Below are 20039 nucleotides of genomic sequence, written 5' to 3' on the forward strand. Positions count from 1 at the left end.
TCTGGCATTTTCCTCCAGGGTCCCTCTTGTTGGTTACAGGCTCAAAAATTATTAGATGTTCTGAAAATTGCAAAGTGAGCATTGTAGATATGAAACAAACCATTATTAGTATTAATCTCCCTGGTAATCTAATTTTCTGGAAATATTTCAGGGTTTATTTGCTTGAGGCAGTGTCCAAAGCCTGTTTCTATGTCACTGTAGTGGGTGCAGAGCTCTTCACAGCCCAGGATCCTGGGAAGTAGCAAAAGGGTCTTAAGACTTCCCTCGTCTCCCTCAATGGGAAAGCCCAGAGCCCAAGGCAGGAGGGTTGGATGTGGGTTGGGTGGGACAGTCAACTGGCCTATGGAGATATATTACAGAGGAAAACGTAGCTGAGAAGGCAGTTGCTTTACTTGAAGAAGGAGAGGACAAAAGTTATCGAGAAGAGGAAGACAGACACAGTACCAGTGTGGCAGAAAGCTAGAAAAATCAGTGGTTCCTGAACATGATCCAAGGCAAGTGTTTAAAGGTCTGCATAGAAATGAGAAAAATCCCATTGGCATCATTTCCTCTTTTAACTAGCTATGTTGATTCTACTTTAAGAACTACATTTTATTCTGAAATTATAAGGTTTTCCTGTTTCTTTTGTGACATTACAGTGTCCTTGTTTTGTGAAATAATGGTAATCACAAATTTTGGGGGAGTGTCCTTCAATGTCTTTACCAAAAGAAAATGTGGAAACTTCTCTGGCAGTCCAGTGGTTAAGACTTCACCTTCCAGTGCAGGGGGGTGAGGGTTTGATCCCTAGTTGGCAAGCTAAGATCCCACATGCCTCATGGGCAAAAAAGCAAAACATAAAACAGAAGCAATATTGTAACAAACTCAATAAAAATTTTAAAAATGGTCCACATTAAAAAAATTTCTTTTAAAAAAAAGTGGGCTAGTATGTGTTTGTTTTTAGTGATGTCCATACACTCAATGTGTACACGGAGTTCTATACATAATACTCACACATGTACACATATGTACCTACATGTATACATACATAAATATCTATACACATTGATATGAACGTATACACAGATAAATTCTTTTTAAAATTTAATGATCAGTAACATCTTAAATGTGGAGACCACTGAATTTTTTCCCAAACTGTCCTCTCCTATGAAGGGAATATGATACATTATAATTTACTTGCTCACAAGAAGTCATGAGGTCAACCAATGGGATGAGTCAACCAATGGGATGAGTTAACTCAAGGAAAATTCCTAATGTTTTTCTAGTATCCTTTTATGTCCCAAAGAGCTGACAATATTGCTGGGCATACTCAATGGAAAAAATCTTTCAGGTGGATTTCTTACTTATTTGAACATTGATTAACAGCTTTAATTGCTGTGAGGCATGGGGAGAATAAACCCTGGATGAAATGTATCTTTATATTTGTTCTGGATATTAGAAGACATTGATTTGTTATAGGGCATTGTTGTGTAGATAGGGACAGATTGAACTGAAAAACATTCAGCTAAAGGACTGAGAATGTATGAAAATTTAAGCTGCACTTGCTGAGATAAGCTTAGGCTTTAGTCTGCTCTTTGGCAGAGGTTATTCAAAGCTCTGTTTTCTTTTCTCACATCTTATTTGACCCTGAGTAAATCATATAGTGGAAGGATTCATATGTTTAGAAGTAAACTGGCTGTGAATGATTTCAGGTATTGTCATGGGCTTCCCCAAAATGGAAATTGAATGTATTCAACAATGGATCTACCCATTTACGTTTAGGTCACCAACATTTATGTCTGTTTCTTCTTTTTAGATTCTTGGTTTACATATGCAGGAAACCTCAGAGTTTGGACATTTCTATGAAAACAAAGGGCATATTTGGAAACTGTTGGGATTAATTGGAGGCATCCATGGATTTTTCTTAATAGAAAAATGTTTTATTCTTCTTGTATCACCAAGTGCCAAGGTATATTTTAAATTTTATTTATCTTTTGCTTTAGAGCTTCATGATATTTGTCTTTTATTTCAGAGCTACTTGTTCAAAAGTAATTGGCATCTTCATGAGATTGTCTGTTTAAGGGGTGAGGCTCTGATTTCTAGAATGCATAGATCATTCTGAAAGACAGCATCCCTGTAAGCACGATTTAATTTTCAAACATCTGTTTCTGGCCCATTACTATACTTGTTATAACCTGTTTTTTGGCCTTGATGGCTAATTTAGAAATAGACTATTTCATATTTGAGAATGAGGGGGTTTAAAAGTCTAGCTATGAATCTGTGTTTTGGGTACCTTTACCTAACTCAAAACAAAAAGCAAACAAAAATTTTGAAAATTCATAAAACCACACATCACTTTCTATCTTGTGTGTGTGCTAAGTGACTTCAGCTGTGTCCAACTTTTTGCAACCCTATAGATTGTAGCCTGCCAGACTCCTCTGTCCATGGGATTCTCCAGGCAAGAATACTGGAATGGGTTGCCATGCCCCCATCTAGGGGATAACATTTAAAATTATGAAAACAAGAAATTCAGGAATGGAAATGGTGGCAACTCTTTTTTTTTTTTTCAGCTTGAGTAATTGCTTTTACAGTGCCTGTTTTTTTTTAATCAATTTCTACATATATGATGACGTGTAAGATGCAGTGTGGCTATTATATAGATTTTGTTTCCTCTTGCTCTTATATATGATCCCATAAGAGAATTGGTGAACAGTTTTGTGGGATGTTTTGAAAAGGTAAATGCTTTCAAAAAAACTCCAGGAGACTAAAATAAACTCCCTACAAAGCCCTGCAATTCTGCAGTCTTCATGGTTTTCTGTTTATTTCCTAACTTTCTACCTGTTCATGTAGCTGTAAAATGGTTGTCTTTGTTTATCTTTCCTAGATTTATTCAAAATTTCTATTTTATGAATCAAAAACAGGTTTATGGATGGATGGATAAAGGATAGTAGATAAATAGATGGATGATAAAACAAGTGTATAAAATGTTGATGGTAGGGTTTAGGTAGTGAGTGTCTGAATGTTGACGTCATAATTCTTTCAGCTTTTCTGTATATTTGAAGCTTTTCACAATACATTTTAAATGAAATTCTGTGAAATAATTTCCGTTTTAATGAATCAAAGTGGTTCTTTGGCATGGGGTCAAGTAGAGTGCTATCTATAACAATTCAGGAATTAGGAATGGCAGATTCAATCCCAACCCTAACTCTAAAAGTTTAGGGGTTTAACCTCCACAAAAGGAGCTCTAATCTAACTAAGACTGAGTGCAAGCGGCTGTGACGGCAGGCGCACTGAGCGCAGTCGAGAGGAGCTACCCCACGTCTGAGGTCAGGGGCAGCGGCCGAGTGCCAGGCTGCGACGGCGCAGAGTGATGGTGCGATCACTCATCTAGAGCCAGACATCCTGGAATGTGAGGTCAAGTGGGCGTTAGAAAACATCACTACGAACAAAGCTAGTGGAGGTGATGGAATTCCAGTGAAGCTATTTCAAATCCTGAAAGATGATGCTGTGAAAGTGCTCCACTCAATATGCCAGCAAATTTGGAAAACTCAGCAGTGGCCACAGGATTGGAAAAGGTCAGTTTTCATTCCAATCCCAAAGAAAGACAATGCCAAAGAATGCTCAAACTACCACACAATTGCACTCATCTCACACGCTAGTAAAGTAATGCTCAAAATTCTCCAGGCCAGGCTTCAACAATACGTGAACCGTGAACTTCCTGATGTTCAAGCTGGTTTTAGAAAAGGCAGAGGAACCAGAGATCAAATTGCCAACATCCGCTGGATCATGGAAAAAGCAAGGGAGTTCCAGAAAAACATCTATTTCTGTTTTATTGACTATGCCAAAGCCTTTGACTGTGTGGATCACAATAAACTGTGGAAAATTCTGAGAGAGATGAGAATACCAGACCATCTGACCTGCCTCTTGAGAAATCTGTATGCAGGTCAGGAAGCAACAGTTAGAACTGGACATGGAACAACAGATTGGGTCCAAATAGGAAAAGGAGTACGTCAAGGCTGTATATTGTCACCCTGCTTATTTAACTTGTATGCAGAGTACATCATGAGAAACGCTGGACTGGAAGAAACACAAGCTGGAATCAAGATTGCCCGGAGAAATATCAATAACCTCAGATATGCAGATGACACCACCCTTATGGCAGAAAGTGAAGAGGAACTAAAAAGCCTCTTGATGAAAGTGAAAGAGGAGAGTGAAAAAGTTGGCTTAAAGCTCAACATTCAGAAAACAAAGATCATGGCATCTGGTCCCATCACTTCATGGGAAATAGATGGGGAAACAGTGGAAACAGTGTCAGACTTTATTTTTTGGGGCTCCAAAATCACTGCAGATGGTGACTGCAGCCATGAAATTAAAAGACGCTTACTTCTTGGAAGGAAAGCTATGACCAACCTAGATAGCATATTGAAAAGCAGAGACATTACTTTGCCGACTAAGGTCCATCTAGTCAAGGCTATGGTTTTTCCAGTAGTCATGTATGGATGTGAGAGTTGGACTGTGAAGAAGGCTGAGCACCGAAGAATTGATGCTTTTGAACTGTGGTGTTGGAGAAGACTCTTGAGAGTCCCTTGGACTGCAAGGAGATCCAACCAGTCCATTCTGAAGATCAGCCCTGGGATTTCTTTGGAAGGACTGATGCTAAAGCTGAAGCTCCAGTACTTTGGCCACCTCATGTGAAGAGTTGACTCATTGGAAAAGACTCTGATGCTGGGAGGGATTCGGGGTAGGAGGAGAAGGGGACGACAGAGAATGAGATGGCTGGATGGCATCACTGACTAGATGGATGTGAGTCTGGGTGAACTCCTGGAGTTGGTGATGGACAGGGAGGCCTGGCGTGCTGTGGTTCATGAGGTCGCAGAGAGTCGGACACAACTGAGCGACTGAACTGAACTGAATCTAACTAAGCACTAAAGACAATACTAAAGGATCTCCGTTTACACACAAGAGACTACCATTCTTGGACTGGAAAATTAATTTACAAAGCCAATATATCGACTTATGTGTAATAATCAGAAATGTAACCAGATGAAACTGAGTGAAGTAAATTCTGTATATCTAAAAATTATGCTTTTTTTTTTTCAGATTGTTCTTGGACTTGTCAGGGAACTTAAAATGAGTTTTAAGAATGTAATTTTAAGATGCATGATATTGTGTAAAAAAAAAAAGGAATGTGAATATTTTAGAAGCTACATGTACTCTAATTGGTGAAAGTCTTTCTGGAGATATCAATTTAGTAGTTATAAGGTGTAATACAGTTTCAGTTATGATCCTTTTGGATATCATTCTCCATCTGAAGGAACTCGTAATTTAATTCTGTGGGAAATAAAAGTGACAATATAAAAACTACCACTGTTCAACCTTTGTAAATCATGACTAAAATTTTTGAGGTTGCATTTTTCAAGCACTGATAATATGCATGATATTCGGCACAGTCCTGTGCTTCTCCATTTTAGCAAGTATTTATCCTGATGAAATTCTCCCAGTAATCTTTTTGTGTCATCTACCTCCTTGGCCAGTAAACAAAATGTTAAATAGAGCCATGGAATTGACAAAGGCTGCATCTGTGTTCTTCTGGCTTCAGCACTAATTTTAAACCATCCTCATCCAGCAGGGCATGTCATTGGTTAACAGGCATGAGGCACATTCTCGCCATCTTGCATTCAACCCTGAATTAAGTGACCAGTCAGGCAGAGGCAAATCTGCTTCAACTATCCAGTTGGTAGGTTACTGATCTGAAGTATTCTTCTGATTTGATCACCTTCTTTCTTTTATTCCTTGATAAAGAGATGAAAATCAGTAGGCTAGATAAGTAGAATCCCCTCCTGATTTGCCTATTCTTGATCATGATAAATCCTATTTGGAAAACTTTGTCAAGCACCTGAAGGCTGTTTTCAAGGGGTAAATGCATTTTCCATAGATTTAAGTCACTGCTATCTGCACCTCTTTGAAACACATGTGGATCAGATTGACATAATATCCATATCCTTCATCACTGTGTTTACAAGTTTTCATAAACCAACTGACCTTGAGATTTCTCCATTCTGAGTAATCCCTTAGTCATGACTAGATGAGGCCAAATAAATGTTGAGCAAGGAATTAGAGCGTTTAGGAGTGGGGGCATTCATTCTGTGATGTAGGAGAGAGTGATTCTGCCTAAGAAGATGTCTCATAGTTAAGTGCCTTTTGTTACACTGAGTTTTTCACGACAGAGGTCTTCCATGTGAATTCTCAAAACAAAAGGGAGGAGACATATGTATACCTATGGCTGATTCATGCTGATGTATGACAGAAACCAACAAAAAATTGTAAATCAATTATCCTCCAACTAAAAATTAATTAATTAATAAAACACAACCTCCAGTCAAGTTCAAAACAATATTCTCATTCAAGTTCTTAAAGTCATAAGAAAAGGACCAGGAAAAAAATGAAAGTATATCACAGTTAGAAAACATGCCTCCCATAACCCTGATCCTGAATGAGGGCATGACAGTTCAAGGGTAGATTCCTGAGTGAAGAGAAGTAAGCTATTCCTGAGACATTAACCGGGCAAAATACAAGTCTGGGAGTAGACTGCAGAGTTACAGCCAATTCAGAGATGCGAACATAAAACATTGCTTTAAAAGAATAGCTTTAAAAGCCTTGTTGTGTTTAGTGTTTAGATACGTCACATGTGGTTTGAAAGAAGATAACTTCAAGTGGAGATCACACTTTTTGTTTTGTTTTGTTTTTGGCTGCACTGAACAGCTTGCAGGATCTTAATTCCCTGACTAGAGATTAAACCCAGGCCCCAGCAATGAAAGAGCTGAGTCCTAACCACTGGACAGCCAGGGAAATCCCTGAGATTAGTTTTTAAATCACTTTAATGGTAACCTCATTCTTTCTGTGTGAATGAAGGGTCCAGAGCCCCAAGATGCAAATAAGCAAAATTCTGATGCTAATGTAATGAGTTTAGAACAATTTGACTGTGCTATCTCACTAATAAGAGATTTCACCATTTCTATTGTTCTTTAAGCTGTAAGATCAACCTAAAAAGAGATAAAATAACATGAACTTTTAGGACTGTTTGATGGGTCCAGTTTCCTGCGTTTTAAGGAAGGAGAGGAACTCACAAATCCTTCCAATCATCAAAGGATGTTTGCCTGTAAATTCCTTTACATAGTGTGACAATATAGAGCTTTTTGAGGGAAAAAAAATCCTGGAATAAATATTTGAACTCCTGTCTTTTCTTAGAATATAGACTCTTTTGATTATAATCAGGCTTTTCATATGATGTAATTTAAAATCTACATATTTTTCTTTTGTTTCTAGATCCATCAGTTTTAGGCAGGAGCCCTGTCTACCTCCTTTAATCCTTCAGATCCCCTCTTCTCAGCCATCCTTCTCCAAAATTAGCCTATCATTACATTTTTCCAATAACTGTTGTTATTCTAACATTTGAATGTTAGGTTTACCTTCTCTGTTTTACTTTTTTAAAGAAGATGCTTGTCTCACATGAAATTTGTCTCAACGTTTCCACAGTTTTGGGTAATGTGAGTATACTTCTAAAAATGTTCCACCGGCAGACATGAAGTATTCTTTTCACATGCTAGAATAAGAATCTGAGGCCTAAGGAGAGAGAGTGACTTTCCTGAAATCAAAAATAAGTCAGTCTCTGAAATGAAATCGTATCATCTCAACTCTTAGAAGTCAATTTCAAAATCTCGCTTCCCTGCCACGTGCAAGGATGAAAGACCTTTTCAAATATATTATTTTAGTAAGTTTGTGGATCTCCTTTATTAATGAGTAAGATTTTCTTTTTTACTGACTGGAAAACAACAGTAACAGCATCTTATGCTATAATGAATGAATTGAAATATTGGGTTTACAAGGGCTTCTTCTCCATAATCCACTTAAAGATCAGAAGATGAATTCTAGATCCACGATCTGCCATACAGGAACAGGGTCAATGTTGGTCAAGAGTTAAGAATCATTTTTTCCTACAGCTTTTGGCTTTCATAAAGGCTTTCATAATTTAAGAGTGAATTACAGATGATCTAGGTAGCCTCTAGCTCTCTATGGAAGACTCTGATCTATGTAAGAGTACTATTTTCATCTAAATGTGATAGTGGAAAAAAACGTGCTTGCAGAGTCTCGGCTCTACCTTCTATGTTTTTCTATGAAATTTAGAAATTCTCATATACTTCAGAGGATCAAAATGTCTTCTGATACTCAATATAACTTCTAAGATGTTTCATTTTTCAATAAAATGATGACTATTGCTTATCTTTCCTATTTTATTTTTTAATTTAAAATAGAAAGGCCCAGAAGATGCACAAGCAGCTGAAATCCCTATACCTAATATGAACACTCCCAACAGAAAATGTGAGTACCAATTTTAAAAATCCAAACATTAAACATAGGAAGTGCCATAAGGAAAGGTTATATCTCCTTTGAAATAAATATGTCAAAACCATATCCATTTCCTATTAGGTAGGTATGTATTTCATTATTAAAACTTTTACAATGAAATTTTAAATAAAGGCTCATTTCTATTCCTACCTTTGAAAACTACTACCATTAATATCAACTTTACTCCATCCTTTAAAAATGTTTTCCCTCATTACTTATCTTTGCGACCCTGTAGACTGTAGTCCGCCAGGCTCCTCTGTCCATGGGATTCTCCAGGCAAGAATACTGGAGTGGGTTGCCATGCCCTTCTCCAGGGCATCTTCCCAACCCAGGGATTGAACCTATGTCTCCTATCTCCTGCATTGGCACATGGGTTCTTTACCACTAGCACCACCTAGGAAGCCCTCTGGAAACTTAAATTAGTATAAATACTTATGTGGTTATCAAGGCTCCTTTAAAATCCTGCTTATATGGTGATTTGAACCTTTCACTTCCCATGAAGTTCCGCATCATGATTGGTTTCTTGTCTTCTATCACAGTCTACTGTTAATTCATCACAAATGTCTTATCTCCTTTATGATACCGTTATTAGCATGGTGAAGTTCAAATCAGTGCCAGTTCATTATTCACAACTTACGCTAAAATTCACTTGTTTGTATAATTTACATCCAATCTTTTTCTTTCTAGGAATGCCCCTGTTTCTGAATTTGATTTACCAATTGTGGATAGGACTTGTTTCCCATTTGCTCATGCTTCTGAATAATTCTTAAAGCTCTTTTTTTTAAAGATCCATGTTGGTTTTCATCAGTTGCCCCATCTTCCTCTCTGATATTACCCTTTTGTAAACATACTTCTCAATATTTTAATGTTAAGTAGTCATGGTGAGTTACTCCCATTCTACCAGAGTAAGTTACCTAATAAGAAAGAGAGCTATGTATTGAGTCCTTATATGCCAGACACAGTGCTAAACACATGACATGGATTATCTCATTTAATCCTCTTACACTTTACTGAAGTAATAATTAATATCCATTTTATACAAATGAAGAGACCCCTCGTTAGACAGGGTAAGTCGCTGACCAGGACTACAGCATTGAGGAACTAAGGAATGCTAATGCACCAACGATTTCCTTGTGATCATTCTCTCAGGCCTGCATTCCTATATTTTTTTCAAATTCATTCATTCGTTCATCCATCCATTCAGAAATGGATGTTTTAGGCACCATGTATGCTGCTGCTGCTGCTAAGTCACTTCAGTTGTGTCCAACTCTGCAACCCCAGAGACAAGGCTCCCCCGTCCCTGGGATTCTCCAGGCAAGAACACTGGAGTGGGTTGCCATTTCCTTCTCCAATGCGTGAAAGTGAAAAGTGAAAGTGAAGTCGTTCAATCGTGTCCAACTCCTAGTGACCCCATGGACTTCAGCCTACCAGGCTCCTCCGCCCATGGGATTTTCCAGGCAAGAGTACTGGAGTGGGTTGCCATTGCCTTCTCCATGTATGCACCAGGGAATAAAATTAGGAATGGTCTTTATCCCTAGTTTGCAATGTGTTTGAGGAGTTAAATGCTAAGAGCAATGAACATGATGGTAACAATCACTATTTGGAATGTGTTTGATGTTTTAAATCCTGTAGTTTCTTTCTGTGATTCAAAATATATAACTACATAGTCATTCCAATTCTATTTTCAGGACATTTCTAGTGATATTTTTAACTCCCGAATCTTTAGTTCCAGGAGAAATTTTAGAATGCCTGGCACTTAGAAGTTATATTAGAGACATTTCTTTGTATTTGTTTTTGGAAAAAAGGAAGAGGAAAGGCCACACCTAGTCAAATTAGGAGCAGAGACTGGTTGCTAGCTCAGGGAATATTGATGGTCTTATTCAAATGTTTTGTAGGCCTCATATCTTTCCACTTCAGATATGAAGCTTGGCATACAGAATGAACAGTGAACAAATCCAAATTTGATTACCCAACCGCCATTTTTGCCAGGGACATATTGAATTAACTTCAAATATTTGATTCCTTGTTTTTTATTACCTCATTGGTAGAGCTCAGGATGTGAAGGTCTATCCACAGTCTGATTTAAATAAACAAAAAGCAACATGGTACCATATCCAATCCATGTATCACCATGGAAAAACTCTGGTAAGTCAGAAATGTGGAACTCAGTATGACTGCCAGGTTCCTAAGGAAAGGAAAACTATTGAATATTATCAATAGTTCTATAGTGAGTACATTGATTTGTCAATGCATGCTTGTCTTATTTTCCAGTGAATAATGTTGTAATTGTCTTAACCAATATGCACATTGTGTTCCTTATAGATTATATGCAAATATGTATATTTGCCTGTGGCTTGTTACATGGTCATTTATAACCCCATATCAGTGATAATAAAATAATAGGCTACAAAAATAGGTTGGACTGTTTCTTGGCAGAGTATAAATTGGGTAAAGATTTTCCATCTGAATGTATGCTATTAATATCAAAACTGCATGTAGGCATATGCACAGAAATTAGGAATCATAATTTATTTGTATGCTACAACATTGTCAAATGCACTACTTTCAATTGCTCCCCACCCCCCCCCCCACAAAGAAGAGCTTTAATTCTGAATATTGGCAGGAACAACTCAAGTGACCTGTTTGCATTATTAAGTTCAGAGAGCTTCCAGGCAATGCCAATAAGAACTCTCTCTAATTCAATAATTTGATATTTATTCTGTATTTTTCTGACCTTTGCCTAAAGTCTTCTCGTTTTTACTAAGGAATAAAATGGATTATGAAACCACAAGAATGATAGAACTGAGTCTCACAGAGATTATTCTAAATAAAGAATGATTTTGAGAAGTGAAATACTTGGGATGTCTCTACAACACAGTCAGTGCACGTACCTCCTGGCCAATAGTCTGGGCTAGTATGCTGTTTACTGAAGTTCCTTTTTTCACAGTGTGGGTTATGAAATGTTACATCATATTCCCCCAATAAAATAACAAATCATATTATAATATAGTCCCTCCACCACCTCAGATCCAATAACAGAAATGAGATGATCTCTTCCTATTTTTATGGGTGTCCAATTGTTAGAATATTGTGTGTGGTTCTAATAGTAACAATAGCAACTCCTCAAACCTGCCACACAATTTATATCAACTGACTAATTAATTTTTAGACTACAGCAATTGATTTTAATGACTTTTCTTATCAAGTGGTATACCTAGATAGTTCACTATCATGATATGTGTTTATCCCTGAAGTACTTTTGTACTTGTTAATGCTTCCACCCCAAATACTAATATACAATTTCAGGTTTTTGAAAGCAGAAATTCTGTCTGTTATAAGCTTGAGCCAAATTAATGATCTAATTATTTCATTAATTAAGTCCATTATGGTCCAGTTTATTTCTTTGGTTGTCTCCTTAATCAGATCATATATACAACATAATAGAATCCCAAGAAGACAGCTTCTCTCTACTTTATTGGGCATCTAGTTGGTCTGCTGCTGCTGCTGCTGCTAAGTCGCTTTAGTCGTGTTCGACTCTGTGCGACCCCATAGATGGCAGCTGACCAGGCTCCCCTGTCCCCTGGATTCTCCAGGCAAGAACACTGGAGTGGGTTGCCATTTCCTTCTTCAATGCATGAAAGTGAAAAGAGAAAGGGAAGTCACTCAGTCGTGTCCGACTCTTAGTGACCCCATGGACTGCAGCCTACCAGGCTCCTCCGTCCATGGGATTTTCCAGGCAAGAGTACTGGAGTGATCTAGTGCTGAATTATTTTTCTGAAAGACAAAACATTTAGTAATTTTTCCAAAGCTAACTTTGGAATCGCAAGTGTTGGCAGCAGTTCTATCATAGTCACATTTAAGGAGTGAAGGGGCAATGGGGGAGAGTGAAGGGGCAGTTCTTGGCACCAACCAGAAAGGGGGATGATCACAGAGGGGCAGGAGGTTGACAGTTGACTCCAGCAGATTGACACGAGGAACAGTCTGATTCAGGGGCCAATTTTGGAAAATAGACTCTATTTTAACGACATTCTGCCCAGAAGGTCTTAAAAATTTTAAAATGCTTTACAAAAGATTTATGTGGAAAGGTCATTGAACATATTTTGGAAAGTTATAGCTGTATTATTTTTATTTTCTTCTTTTGGCACACCTGAGTAGGGGGCTAGAAAAGCAAATATAGTTTATTTCCTAATTACTTGAACCCATTAGAAAAGCAGCAACCATATCTGCGAGAGTGCCATATCGCATCTCTAGTCCTGACTTATTTTGAAAGCTGAAACAAAGTAGAGTTACTTAATCTGATGCAATTTAAGAATGTCAAGGATGAAAGGGAATATTGGTTGTAATTGAAGGATTCCATGAACTGTGTTGTGCTCTGTTAATACTTCTCACACCTTTATTTTGTTCTTTAGGCAAAACCATTAGCTTGCTAGCAATAATGATTCTGGTTGGGGACAGCCTGCATAATTTTGCAGATGGCCTAGTAATAGGAGCAGCCTTCTCATCTTCATCCGAGGCGGGAATGACCACGACTATTGCTATCTTGTGTCATGAAATTCCCCATGAAATGGGTAAGTCAGAAAAGAATCACTGCCTCCTCCTCGTTGAGAAAATCCTAATATATTTCTTGCCATGACTTACTAGCCGCCTTTTTCCAACACATAATTGAAAGATGAATACTTTCCATTCATAATTTATTTAAACCATCAAAAGCAGAGAAGAAGGAAGAAAATTCCTTACCTCGAGATAGAATTCAATTAGGCTCCTTTATATTTCTTGGAGCCAGAAGTGACTCTTTTTGGATTCTGGAGAATTCTCTACAGCAGAGAGACTTTCAGAGAAACCTCCTTTTGAAGAATATCAGCAAAACCTTCCAAATTTGCATATGAAATGTGGGGAAAACATTAAGAGGGGAATTGGATCCATTATGTTAGCAAACAGGCCAATGAGATAAAATAACATTTAAATTAAAGCCAAACCATGGTTTCATCAACCTGATTTATACAAAATGTCTAAAGCCAAGCGTAACATTGAAATGACAGGCATGTGGTAGCAGATGCACAAAAGACTCTCTTTCTGGATAATCTTAATAACCCGTGTAATTAAAATCCTGCCTCTCAGAAACCAAGAAGAGATGGAGTAGACATTTCTGAAACAGGTCCAGAAAGAGGAGAGGCTGGTTCCAGACACGCTTGTGCCCTTGAGAGAGGGCTCTTCTCAGTAGTCACTTTCTCATCTCACTTTCACGTTTATATTGTCCACTTGGGCCACCCCTGACCTCTTGGGTTCTGTGTCTGTTGCCCAAAGTCCTATCACTGATCATCACTGACTATTCCTCTCTAAGGAGTTTATCCAAGGTCCTCCCTGAATCCATCAAAACTTTTGGTCTGGGAGCCATGTTTGATCTTGCTTTGACTACTGTGGTGGGTGACAGTCTGTGATAGGCCAACAAGGATGTCTTAGGATCTGTTCATAAGGTTAATTATGCAATAGAACTAGGAAAACTGAGTCCCCGGGCTGCCTTTTATTTTTTTAATTATTGAAGTACAGTTGATTTATAATATTGTGTTCATTTCCGCTGTACAGCACCGTGACTCACATACATATATATACATTCTTTTTAATATTCTTATTCATTATGTGTCTTTATTGAATTTTATCCTCTTCTTAATTCCCCAAAACTAAGAAATAGAGCCTCTCAGATTAAAAGATCATTCTTCTTTTGGAGGAAAATTGTGGAGAGAATAAGGTCATTTTTCTCTAGTCACTGAGGCAGTAAAACATTTTCTAAAGGAAAAATGTGTTTTCCTAACCAATTTTTGCAATAATTTAAAAATCTTCTATTAAGTCATCATTTTCTCCTTCCCCACAGAAGCTCCTGCATAAGTTTAAAGAAAAAGAAAAACCCACATAATGTTTACTACCTTGAGATTTTGCTGGCAAGTTTCCAGCTAAAAAGATTTAGAAATCCCAGGGCAACAAGTCCTTTATTTTGCATTTGTCTAAGCTGAAAATGTCATAGGACATTAGGAAGTAAAGAGTATGTCATACTTCTCTCTGTATATACCACCTCCTGGAACAGTAAAAGGAATAGAACTTTTGAAACGTAGCTTCCTAAAGTATAAAGAGTTGGGCTATAAATTCTTGAGAAATATAGGAAAGTGTTTTTTTAACCAACCATTCAATTTTACTTATAAAATCAACCCCAATTGCTGAAATTTAAAACAGATTTCATAATAAAATAGCACAGGACTCGAACAAAGGCATTATCAGTTAAATGATAATTCTGTTTTCTTTTCTCTTAAATTTCAGGAGACTTTGCTGTGCTCCTAAGCTCTGGACTTCCTGTTAAGATTGCCATCCTGATGAATTTTATAAGTGCTTTAACTGCCTTCATAGGACTGTATATTGGCCTCTCAGTATCAACGGATCCATGTATTCAAAACTGGATCTTAACAGTTACGGCCGGGATGTTCTTATATTTATCCTTGGTGGAAATGGTAAGCTTTGTGGTTTTTCTGTTTTGCTTTTCCAAACACTAAAAATGTAAAACAGAGGAAAAGACAAAATGGAAGGATCAAGGGTGAAAAGAGAAGAAGACCACAGGTAACAACATAAAAGACTAAAGAAGTATTCTGCGTAATCCAAAAAAAGGAAGCAGGCAGAAGAAATAGAATTTCAGATTCAGAAAATACTGACATTCTTTAAGCCAGTTTAAGTGGAATGAATGAAACCTTTCAATTCTCCAAAAGGCATCATCAGTTCATTCTGCTCCAGCTTTGCATCTGTAGAAGATGCCTAAACTTCCAACTGAAGAACAAAAAGTTTTTTTAAATAGCCAGCCATTTTGTTTATACATTAGCAAATATTGCATTGGCTAAAAAAAGTTTGTTTGGGTTTTCTCGTACCAACATCTTGGCCAACCCAATATTTCAGCTTTGTCATTAAGTTAAAGAACTTTTTGGCTTAAGGAAACAACCCTATTTTTTAAAAAATGATTTAAGTTTTAATTGCCAAAGCACTATCATGCTGGTGAAATGAGAAAAATGATTATGTATTGCATCTCTAAATTTGCAATACATTTTTCCTGAAGATGTTCTTGGTGACACCAATGGTTAATTCAATAATCATTTTTCATCCTCTATAATCCTATGAAGGAACTGAACCTGGGAAATTTCACATTCTTGCCTCTAAAATTCTAATCTCTGCAAGATAAACCTGTTTTTTAAGGTCACCTTCTATTAGACTTGCTTACAACTTACATGTCTTAAGATGAGAGTTGTAATGATTATCCTGTCTCATGGGTGAGAATAAGGCAAGTAAAAATGGCATAAACTAACAAAAGAAATATATAAGGCTTAAAATCAATAGAAAGCCAATCTGATCAGATATAAAATATGTGATAAAATATATCCTGGAGCTGAAAATTAAAATAAACAATCTTGAAGGTCATATTTGGAATAGGACCATTGGGGTTGACTAGTGAATCCAACAACTGTCCTGGAAGTAAGAGAATATTTCATAAAGAATAAAAATCTGGAAGGCAAAAACTGGACTGATATGACCAGAACAGTGCATTCTGTAAGCAGAATTCAAGAAGGGACTCATCAACGTAAACTACCATCTTCAGCCCCACTGTAGGGACTTCCCTGGTGGTCCAGCGGTAGGACTTCATGCTTCCCTGCAGGGCAGGGGCGGAGGGTGGGGGTTGGGTTTGACCTCTGGTTGGGGAACTAAGATCCTGTATTCTGCATGCCCCATGGCATGGCCAAAATAAATGTGGACTTAAAAAATATTCACAACCTGAAAGCTGAGAGTTATGTTTTAATCAGTGGGAATTTTTAGGACGTCAAGCCTGGGAGACAGCATCTCAAGTAAGCCTAAGAGAGCTGCTCCAAGGAGGTGGTGGGAGGGGTCAGCTTATAGAGAAGTTTTGCAACAAAGGGCAGGTAGTCTGAACATCCAAAGATTTTTGTAAATTGAAACCAGATTTCTCAAGTTAAGGGTATGGAATTATTCCTCCTTTCATGAAGGAAAGTATTCCTCCTTTCAAAAAGAATTCAGCATTTTTCTGTGCATGGGAAGATGAAAGAATCTGGGCTCAATGAAATCATTCCTTTGATACGCACCTCAGCTATCTGGAGCCAGTATCCTGTGTTTTCACACTCTTGAGTTTCCTCCGGGCTCACTGTAGGGAGTGGCTGCAGTCTGATGGCTGCTAGATGCAGATATTCTTTCCTTCCTGAGTTCTCTCAGGGCTCACCAGCTCACGCTGGAGGGCGGCAATCACTGATGAAGGTGTGACATCCTTTGTTTACTGATATGGCAGGAAAATACCATTTCTCACAAACAAACAAACAAACCACTTAAATGCTCTGACTCTTTGATATTTTTTCTTAATTTTTATGAGATTCAAAAAATGAGGTAAACACCGAAATGTACTTCCATGTTTGGGAATGTTCCTACATATTATCTGTGATACTCAGGAAATTTCCTACTCGTACAGTGAAGATAGTCAAAAGTACTATAACAGATTCTATCCATTCCCAATCCCCAACCTGCAATCAATGTTACCAAATCGTACAATTTTCCCAGCTCGAGGAATCTGGATGTCTAGCCTTGTGTGACTTAGAAAACACATGGCCACTAATCACTGAATGTTGTCAGCTGCTTTCTGTTTAAAATGTCTGCAGATCTGTCTTAAGTTCATTTTCAAGCCTCCTGATTTTCAGCTTTGTATTTCTAATTTCTTTCCTCTTCTTGAGTTCATCAAGGGGCAGTTTCTATATTACTTGAAGTTGATTTTGTATCTTAATATGGTCTGGATCTCTCTTCAAGTATGATGGATGTGTATGTATGAAGTCAGTCTTTTCTCTTTGTCTCCCAAAATTGACTTGAGAAGATTATCAGGAGCTACTTGAGCCCTAAGCTAAATACATCCTTTTCCCCTCAAAGTTTCTCCTCCCAGTCTTGTAAGGATAAAGAATTGCTTGTAAGAAAACAGTGTGGTTGACATCCTATGAAATTCCAACTAGAAGAAATCCTGACCTTATTGAAAATTACTATTGGCCAAAGAAAAACTAGCATCCTGGCAAAAAGACAGGAAAGAAAATACTCTGGGTTTCCTGGGGCTACTTCCTATAATCCAGGTCACCTGCTCTCACGGCCTTTTGAGTAGCTTCTAAACAAATACAGCCCTTTCACATAGCGGCAAGTTTAACTGTTGTTGTACTCTGGGGCTGTGCCAAAGAAAATACTCTTGTCATTTCAAGGGAAGAAAACAAGGTTTCAAGACTGTACAACAGCAAAGAAAATAAATGACAGTAACTAAAGGGTAAGGAGGAATACTTTCATACCCTGGCTATTTACCAAACCTTGGAAATGTACCAGGCACCTTCTGAGCAGGGTTAATGTGAAAAGATTAGCTATATTTTTGCCTTGCTTGTTTGTTTCAAAGTAATCAGCTGTGTTATTTCAAACTCCTAAAAAGAAAAGAACTCAAAAAATTGGGCCATTTGTTGGCAGTGATGCCAACAAAGCAGAAAGTCTTCACCAGGGCAGTCAGCCAGCCTAAAATTCTCCAAAGTGGTGTTGCCTTATCCAAGCACACCAACTCCCAGTGACACTGAATGGTTTCTAAAGGAAACTAAGAATGAATGCAGCTCTGGGTGGCCAGAGGAAATTCATTCTCTGTTAGAAAGATCCATGTGGGTTTTCCCAAGCAGAGTCTAAGACAAAGGCCTCTGTGAAGTCAATTCACTTGGGAGGTGATCTCAGGAAGCAAGAGGGAAGGACAGGTGGAGTGAAACAGAGAAGGATAAGACAATAGGTTTTTATTAAGTTCAACACTGCCACATGGCATCCTCCACACAAGACCTTCTGAGGGTGCTTCTGTCCCTGTCGTTCATCTGTCCCTTAAGTAACCCCTCCACACACACACTTCAGGTTATGGATGCCCGAGTGCCAAGGGCGTTCACTGGCAGTTCCATGCCATCACATGGATGGCAACAGAAGGAAGAATGTAGCATGGACCTGAAGCAAGGCTCAGTGCAGGATAGTTAATGCCCTCTTGGAACTGGTCTCTGCACCAGTAGCTGGGCTGAGAGATGGGCTGAAAGAATATAAAATAGCACACATGTGCTGGCCATTAGCAGTTGACCCTATTTGCCCCTCAAATATGTTTTGGTCTCCTTGACTTTAAAGTTCCATCTACACCAAAGCCCCTGCATGGTGGTAGCCAGTCAAAAACTCCACAAAGAGTTAACCCAAGATAGTCAGTGGAAGCAATCTCTAAACCCTACTGGTCTTGAGGAAGTTTTGTTTCATTTTGTTTTAACTTTTTTTCTTTTTTAAAAATTATTTCATTTATTTATTTTATTTTTAGGCTGTGCCACGTGGTATGTGGGGGCTTCCTTATTGGCTCAGCGGTGAGGTAAAGAATCTGCCTGCCAATGCAGGAGTCAAGGGTTCTATCCCAGGGTCAGGAAGATCCCCTGGAGAAGGAAATAGCAACCCACTCCAGTATTCTTGCCTAGGAAATCCCATGGACAGAGGAGCCTGTTGGGCTACAGTCCATGGGATCCCAAAGAGTCAGACATGATTTAGCAACTAAATGACAACATGCTACGTGTGAGATCCTATTTCCCTAATCAGGGGTTGAACCCACGTCCCCTGCATTGAAAGCGTGGGGTCTCAACCACTGGACCAGCAGGGAAGTCCTGAGGCAATATTTGATATTCGTGGTCTTTGTTCTTCCAGCACCCGATCTCGATTCTCGCCACCTTCAGGCAGCTCTTCAGCTGATTCGGATTTCTTTCCTGGTAGGGACAGCCAGGTCTTCCCTATAGGGATCTGCTTTGTTTCCGTCAGGCCGCATTTCCTGTGGTTACCTGTTCACCATTGTCACCAGATATGGAAGCACCAAGAGAGGCTCCAAGAAATTCTCAGGTCTCTGTGTACAGTCCTTGCTGCCTCCGTTGTGTAGCAGCCCCCCTGACTCCACATGGTGACCACTGACAATTGCTCCCACCAGCACAGTAACTTTTTCTCTCTTAGTTGATCAGTCAGCATGAGGTGCTCGAGTGACCACATGGTAGTCATAACTTCAAGTTCAGTGGAAGTGTTCCCTGGTGTATTCAAGAATAAGGATCTCTGTTATCTGATGGTGCTAGAAAACAGGAAGCACAAATTCTACAAACAGAAAAGCTGGCAGTGATTATATACCATCGTTCCATGATTTTCCCTATTGTTTCTGCTCTTATTTCTTCCTTCTCCTCACTTTGCATTTAATTTTCTGATCAATTTCTGGCTTTATGAGGTGGAGTGATGTATCATTGATTTTAAATCGCTTCTTCTTTTCTAGAGTAAGCATTGAAAGCTGTAAATTTCCCTCTAGGCACTGCTTTGCTGAATCTCATGTACTCTACTTTATTTAATTTCCAATATTTATTTATTTGACTTCACCAGGTCTTAGTTGTGGCATGTGGGATCTTTAGTTGCAGCCTGTGGCTCTAGTTCCCTGACTAGGGATCAACTTCATTGGGAACATGGAGTCTTAGTCACTGATCCACGGGGGAGGTCCTCTCTTGTGTATTTTCATATGTTCTGTTTCCAGTGCAGATCATTTTGAAGTGTTTTTAAACATTATAAACATCTCATAA

General features: G+C 38.4%; 1 protein-coding gene across 1 annotated transcript in view; it reads left to right on the forward strand.

The window, feature by feature from the left end:
• SLC39A12 (solute carrier family 39 member 12) overlaps window positions 1-20039 on the forward strand; it is a 79614-nt gene that overhangs the window by 37944 nt on the left and 21631 nt on the right. Inside the window, exons 7-10 of the mRNA XM_068987763.1 lie at window positions 1793-1945; window positions 8289-8355; window positions 12792-12950; window positions 14692-14879. Coding sequence (XP_068843864.1) covers window positions 1793-1945; window positions 8289-8355; window positions 12792-12950; window positions 14692-14879 — 567 coding nt within the window. The remainder of the gene's footprint in view (window positions 1-1792; window positions 1946-8288; window positions 8356-12791; window positions 12951-14691; window positions 14880-20039) is intronic.

This window comes from Capricornis sumatraensis, chromosome 15, assembly GCF_032405125.1.
Source record: "Capricornis sumatraensis isolate serow.1 chromosome 15, serow.2, whole genome shotgun sequence".
Lineage (NCBI taxonomy): Eukaryota > Metazoa > Chordata > Mammalia > Artiodactyla > Bovidae > Capricornis > Capricornis sumatraensis.